General features: G+C 39.9%; 3 protein-coding genes across 3 annotated transcripts in view; 2 read left to right on the top strand and 1 right to left on the bottom strand.

The window, feature by feature from the left end:
* Nucleotides 1–1,202, top strand: part of LOC138060578 (uncharacterized) — a 91,660-nt gene extending 90,458 nt beyond the window's left edge. Inside the window, exon 9 of the mRNA XM_068906423.1 lies at nucleotides 178–1,202. Coding sequence (XP_068762524.1) covers nucleotides 178–384 — 207 coding nt within the window. The 3' untranslated portion in view covers nucleotides 385–1,202. The remainder of the gene's footprint in view (nucleotides 1–177) is intronic.
* The window catches only part of LOC138060576 (transient receptor potential protein-like), a 209,190-nt gene that overhangs the window by 127,347 nt on the left and 74,343 nt on the right, over nucleotides 1–7,500 (top strand). The gene's annotated exons all lie outside the window — the stretch shown is intronic.
* Nucleotides 3,792–7,500, bottom strand: part of LOC138059749 (uncharacterized) — a 7,502-nt gene continuing 3,793 nt past the window's right edge. The window contains exon 3 of the mRNA XM_068905357.1: nucleotides 3,792–3,886. Coding sequence (XP_068761458.1) covers nucleotides 3,792–3,886 — 95 coding nt within the window. The remainder of the gene's footprint in view (nucleotides 3,887–7,500) is intronic.

Genomic DNA, 7,500 nt, shown 5'->3' on the forward strand with positions numbered 1-7,500 from the left:
ACAAACAAAACAAGGAAACACTGCAATAAAAACAACTTAGCAGAACAGTTGCGGAAGCCTGCACTGTTCAAAGGAGTTTCTAATGCAATATTTGCTGCACATCATTTTAAACTTGAGGCGAGATTAGATTGCCAGGTATATTATTTTTTGAGTTAGGGTTTCGTCTTATATTTCCAGATGCGCGCGAGAGATGAGGTCGACTATCAAGACCTGCAACTGCAAGAAGTCAAATCTGAACTCACCGAGGTAAAATCGCAACTTAATAACATGAGAGTTCAGCTTCGTGAGGCGACGTCTAAACTTGATGATGTCGGCAGACTCAGGCTATTGGAGGAGAAACTTGATGCTGTGCTCGCAAAGGTTGGCGAGCAACAGAATGAATAAGGAAAGCCAGAGAAAGACGAACTCGTCTTCAACGTAAAAAAAAAAAAAAAAGAAACAAGCAGACAAGGACATTGCCAGGGTGCCTTCAAGTTCAAGTTCAAGTTTATTGCGCACTACTGAAGTTAAAGTTGTTGTTATTAAAGTTGTGACCAAAGTAGCTGAAGCTTTCGTTTTGGTCAATGAAAGGCAGCTGCATTTTAGACGCCATTTGCAGCGACTTGTATACTAGTTGGTAGTACAACATGTATAGAGCACGTGAACAAGAATGGATACTTAAACGCAAACTCTGAATCACTGAGGGGGGATCGGTACTTCAAACATGATAACCGTGTGGGGTGCCTCTCTCCACCGTGGCTTAAGTGGTATATGATATTGTCAGCAACGTTTAAGGCAATAGCAACGCTTAATTCATTTATAACAAAAGGTAGCTAACGGTTCTCACTTAGGAGAAAATAGCCATTCTCTGTCACAGTACCCTTAGTGCAAACGCATGAAAGGTCCAGGCAAGTTATCGCCTGCGTTTGTGCGCATGCTAAGGGCACAAGAATCGCAATTATGCGCGGTAATGATGCGCTTTGCAATCCAGTGGAATTACCTTGAGCTGAATACTTTGTGTTACACTGTTTATTACACTCATCTTGAAATCCTTACAATCTGCCGGATTGGCTCTCAACAGTGTGATTTATTCACAAATCGCACCATTCTTTAGCTTCAAGTCGTAGCCTTTTGTGCCTTTTGTTAGGCCATCAAAATGTTGAGATTTTGGTCTGAAATCAGAGTAAAGTGGATAAATGAATGAATGAATGAATGAATGAATAAAGAAATAATTATCAATATACACCTTAAAGTATGATTTTAGTTTTATGCTTGAATTGAATAATTATTTGTAGATTAAATCAGTGTTGTTCAAAGGTCTATTATTTCGGCTCTCATGAAATATTACACTGGCATCGTTTGTGGTTTTCGTCATTGTTCTTAAATTTGACAGTTCGTTCGCATGATTTGTAAATCGTTATTTTTGAGATTGCTTGCAATTCTAGACATACTAAGTGGGCAGAGAGATTACAGGAAGCAATAAAATCAGAGTCCAATTCGAAAGATGAATTACCGTCAATTGAACGCGAACTTGCGAGAATTGTATCTCTTTCGTTGGCACAGTGATCTATTCTTTTCATTTTGTACTTCCATTTGTTACAAAGTGATCAACAAACAGTGCGTTCCAAGTTGAAAATGGTACGACACTTTTTACTTGTCGATATCCACGAGTTTTGGTGAGAATCTGTAGGCAAATTGTCACTCACTCGTAACCGGATGTTTGATCCAAATAGCCAATCAGGATGGATAGCATTTCAAGCATAGAAACGGCTTGATTTCCTGTTCGCCAGGTTGTGCGCCGCCATTGTATACTTAAGGTCCCTAGTCACCGACTTTACATTGCGCGCCCACAACATTTCAGTCGCCATTTTCGGTGCCACCGAAACTTGGAGTTCTGAGGCTGTTAAAGTAATCTGTTTCCATCGAACTGCAAATGAGCTATGTAATTCTGTTTCCCATGGGAAAAAAGGCAATGTTTGTTAGAATGAATTTTCTATGATTATTTATGTATGACTTGCGAGTGGAAACGGAAATCGTTGTTGAAGATTATCTTCGCTTGGAGTAGCAGCAAGGAGTACCGCAAATATTCAATTGTGATTCCTCAAAGAACAGAGGGCGTTACAAGGTTAGAATGATCAGAATCAGTGTATTAACATTTCTGGAAAGTGGAGAAATAATTTCTTGGACTACATTGCAAGGAATCACGAACAGCGAATATTCACCGTTGGATCGATGATTCTGGTTGAAATAATGTTATCGCGTCTTCCGCTCGAGCTGAGAGCACTGTTCGTTGTTTCATTTTCTCACTGATACTAAAACTACATTTTGTGGAACTGAGCAAGCTTGCGTGTGACATATTTCGATTTTGATCTGGAAAGTAAAAATAGAGGTCAGCTTGGGTTTAATTTCCAGGAAGAAGGAATTTTTGTGGGATTCAACACCCGTTGGAAGATTTGGTAAACTTTAAAACGAAGAAATTGGTTTGGTCAATTCCCAAAAGTAAAACACGAAAACACCTGTATACGTCAAAAAAAATATGGGCGTGGCTGACTGGGGTCCTTTAAGTGTTTGAGCACCTTCCCATACATTTAGAAGCGAGAGACTGAAGAAGTAAGGAAATGACGTTCTTCGAAGGTGAAGCAAAGATATTATGAAAAAGTACACATTGGTGCAATTAATTGTGAAACGCCTTTCACTCACCAACGCGTACACTTAAAAGTCGAGAGTCCGTTCCCAAATATATATAAACATGCTCTCCGCGACAGAGAACCTTTCAGAATTCCTTACAAGAAAATGTCGAGCTTGTTTCGTAAAGACAAATTAATTAGAAAGTGTTTGATGCATTATTTAAAGAAGAACGTACCGCGCTCGTTTGAGTTGAGAAAGTGTTTATCTCTTGCTTTTCGAAAATAGATTGCAGTAAAAATGTCTAGACCTAGACCACAACTCAGAAGGAACAAATCTTTTCTAATTGTCGTCTTTATGTTAGTACGCGAAGGACTGCTAACCATGAAAAAGACCTATCAGTACTATTGTGTATTCGAGCTCATTCTGTTCAGCAAAATAGAACCAACAAAATGAGACCTAAAATCAGATCTTTGTGTAAATAAATTACGGACGGTGCCTACTATTGTTATTGCGCATACGTTTTGCGCATCTTGAGATACTTGGATTTCCTATGAGTGGCGCGTATTAATACAGGGATATTTTTGCGCCGTTCACAACTACGCGGAGAAAGCAGAACTTGGCAAGTACTCTTGGTATCCAAAAAGAAAATTATGTCTAACCATGCATTTTTCAGAGATAAATAAGCTTCAATTTGGAAAAGAACGCCACACTTTGCTTTGTATTTTAAAGCTTTTTACAAACATTTTTCATTAATAGGCCTTTTGCAACTAACGATCACATGGTACAAAATCCGCCATGATGGAGGGCAAGCTCATTATTATTCCCCCACTAGGACATTAAAACAAAGAGACCTGAACCAGTCAAGCTTGACTTGCCTTTGTTTCAATGTCCCAGTGGGGAATAATAATGAGCTTGCCCTCCAGCATGGCGGATTCTGTACCATGTGATCGTTAGTTGCAAAAGGCCTATTATCTTCGAAAAATGCGTGGTTCCCCCTAATTTTCTTTTTGGATTTCAATAACACTTGTTAAGATCTGCTTTTCCCACATCATGATTCAGTAACCCGCGCAATAATACTTTTTAACTAGTAGGCACCGTCCTTACTACATCTTGATAAAGAAGGGTTAGAAATTTGAGAGGATCACAGGCATGTTTTGACAAATGCAAAAAGGCCTTGTTTACTATCATTGGGCAATTAGGTAATCCCACATGGTTTTGTCCATTTTCTGCAGCAGAAACAAGGTGTTCACATCTTTTGAAGATCCTTGGTAGACTTGACCTGCCAACAAAAATCAGACCTTATTCAAAAAGACCCTGTCACCTGTGCTAGGAAATTTGAACACGTGGTACTGCTCTTTATAAAGTATGTGGTAAAGAGTAATCTTATGCCTGTCGGAGAAATACTATACTGACTTCTTTTACAGAATTTAATGTCAGCAAAGGGGATCACCTGCACTTAACCATCACATGTATTATTTCGGGTATCCAGTCACGTATGAGAGCCCGCTGTTTCTGTTATATCACAGTGACGAGTGCACGAAGGAAACTTCAGCCTGCCATTTTCAAACAGTCGCGGTAACTTTCATATCCACGAGTAAAGACTGTGTCACTTTGATGAATTCAAGGAATCACCTTAACCAAGAAAAAGGCCAGAGCCACTTACTCGAGCCGGCTAAATTGTAGCCCTCGCTAGGTTTGTTTTGACTAGCTATGCTGTAACCTTGTGTATAGGGTTTACTTGATAGGATGGAAGTTTCTCATTCTGACACTTCTCATTTAGAACAAGTGGTCAAACGGTGACCAACAAATCCATTTGCTGTACAGACATGTCGGCGAGGAACAATAGCGGCAAACTTGAGGCTGAATTATATGCTGTTTGCTACCCTGCACCTGGTCCCAAAAGCTTAACTTTCTTCTCCTCGGACGAATTATAACCGCGAAGCGGCGACAACGAAACGCGAAAAAAACTCCTGGTTTCGGTCACTGCGAATCTAACTTCAATGTAGATGATAATAGTCGAATGCTCCAAAATTATCCATAAAAAAACAACCATGCAATGACAATCGCGCTATTACCTGCTTGACAGCATTCTCGTCAGCCTTAATTTTGAATTGAGTAGACGTTAAAATATCTACAAATCAGAACCGACAGCCAGTCACGCACTGTAAACATTGCATGGAAGTGAAATTCACAGGGAGCAAAACCAAAGGTTTTTGTTCTTTTTTTATGAGTTTGTTCGATGATCACTGAACGAACGTCGCTAAATTCTGTCCGTGGAAAAGAACAAAGAAAACTTCGGCACCAGGGCAGCTGGTTGCCAAAACATCAATGAAATGAATGCCTAGTTCACTGTCCCGCCCACTTTCAGCAACTAATTCCAATAATTAATTAATTTTCTGGGTTAGGGTTCAAAGGATTGTAACTATAAAAGTCGAGTCCGCAAAATGTCAGTTTTGTCCAAGATTGCAGTTTTACGAGACTGTCGTCATCTCGAAGGTGAGGTGGTTTCCTGTGAATACTCCAAGGTCGAGGATAGCACTAAAACGGGTTAAATACCAAGACCACATGAAAGTTTTGGTCACACTACACTTCGGACCACCAATCCTGATTCTTGTTTAACTCTTACGTCAATTTCACATATAAGGCCACGAGAATGCGCAGAATATGAGAGAGAGGGACAGATGTTGCAAGATGTGTTTCACCACTCTGGACAAAATAGTAGGCACCTCGCAAAACGCGCGTATCACAACTTCCCGCTCTGGCTATTTATTTTGTCAAGTCTAGCGAGTTCAATATTGTAGAGTTCTCTCTTTCTTTTTAGTTTATTATGAAGAAGAGCATAAGCGCAAGACAAATTTGTGTTTAGTAGCGCACGAACAAAGGCTGTTAATGTTCTGTATTGTCCGGCTTTCTCTATTCTTTGTATCAGTGTTAAAGGTAATTAATTTTTTAAATCAGGTTAATTCAAATCTAAACTACAATACTCGTCACAAATCGTTGAAACAGACACCGTTTCTCTCGAATTTTCTGGAAAAATCCTGAGATTTCTACTTCACACTGTTTTTCCCCCCGAAATGTGCCTTCTCCCTCCCCAATGTTGAGCCACGGGTGTTTTGAAGCACTGAGACCACTGTGATACCCAAATCAACATTGGGAAGGGGAAACAGACACAAGTGTTTCAAGATTTTTGACGAGTATTGTAGGTATATATGTTAAATCAACCTATAGGTTGAAATTTTTTCAACCTTGTTTGGAATTGCAAAGTACAGATAAATGAAAATCCAACAGTTTTTAGAAAGTATCTGTATGTTTGCAAGTAAATTGGTTTTGGAGGTGAGTGGATGAACTTACTGTAGCTTAAATTGTTCATGACTAATATCCGATTCACACCAACTAAACACGTTTAATTAAACCAGGTTTAACAAGGGTTCATGTAAGTTCTAATGTTTGTCTTCATTGTGTTGAATTTGGAGTCTACATTATTTCAGGTAGTAACTTGTATCAAGAAAACAATTTTAAACCATGTTTAACTAAACAGCTTTTAAACGAGTTTAAGCTTTGGTGTATATACGGTATAAGTAGTTTATAAAACCCCAATGGGGTTGTTAAGTCTAGTCCGCAGTCTGCGGTCTGCAGTTTGCAAGTGTCAGACACTGCTCTCCTTCAATGTCTGACACATCCACTTTTTCAAATTATTGATTATTTTCCTGCTCTGTATTAATTTTCATATAGCTGGGACTGTCCGCTCATTTGTGGCTTTTTGATTTCTTTTCTCCGAGAGATTCCGAAGACCACTTCATACGACATTTTGGCAATGGTTCTGTAAATGGTTATGGTTTTTTTTACAAGCAAAAGGTCAAAGTAGCTTACAAACCACAACTAACCATCAACAGGCTTTTTCCGCGCCCAAAAGAGCTAGACGATTCTGACTGCCCGAAATCAAGCATAGTGTAACAAATCAATTGCACACAGTGTAATTTTGTGTACTATGGCCAAACAAGAAGATCCTTAAAGACCCGGATTGCAGAGCACAAAAAGGCAGCGGCGGGTTTTGACCAAAACTCCAAAGTTGCTAGCCATGTCCGTTATTTCAGGCACAACATGAACTTTGAAAATGTCAATGTCGTTGGTTTCAAAGCCAACTACCACGAGCGACTTTTCCTCGATGGCAAAGCCTGGTACTCTACTTTGGACCCGAACGCTGGGAACGATCATATCGTACTTCCAGAAGCCTACAAAGGCATCGTGCGAGCATGAATTACATGGTGACGCGCGCAAGCTTCGCGCTGCGTTACTTTAAACAGCGTATGATAACGAAGTTCGCTTTTATGTCACTGATGAGGGCTTACGAATTAGCCAAAACGTCTGTTGAAAAATATCAAGAGTCAGAGGCAAACCTTTTTCCATAGAACTTAAAATTAAAATTAACGTTAACTTAAATTCAACTTGTAAAATCAGCGATCACCCAAAGCGTCACCGGCACATCTGTCTAAACATCTCTTACACGACAGAAGTACAGCCATTCTCATATTCCTGAGTCACCATTCCAAAATATATACAACCCCGGTTTTCTCCGGTGGGGTGTCTTCCACTGAAGACAGGATTCAAAAATAGAGAAGAGCGCAGACGTATGAAACGACAGCGACGTAAGCACATAATTCAACAATGTTTGGCCCTAGGCATTTCCACATGACACTGAGCCATGATTTCATTGGTTCAGACTACAAGTGACGACACATTAATGGCCTGCGAGCAAACTCTCTCGGGGCCCGCACCCCGAGAGAGCTTGCTCACAGGCTAACACATTACTGGAGGCTTGTACTGTAGTTGCAATCTAAGATAGTTGGGAAACGAAGTCACATTAATTACAATATTTGCCTACAGAGGGTCTTG

Source organism: Montipora capricornis, chromosome 8, assembly GCF_036669925.1.
Source record: "Montipora capricornis isolate CH-2021 chromosome 8, ASM3666992v2, whole genome shotgun sequence".
NCBI lineage: Eukaryota > Metazoa > Cnidaria > Anthozoa > Scleractinia > Acroporidae > Montipora > Montipora capricornis.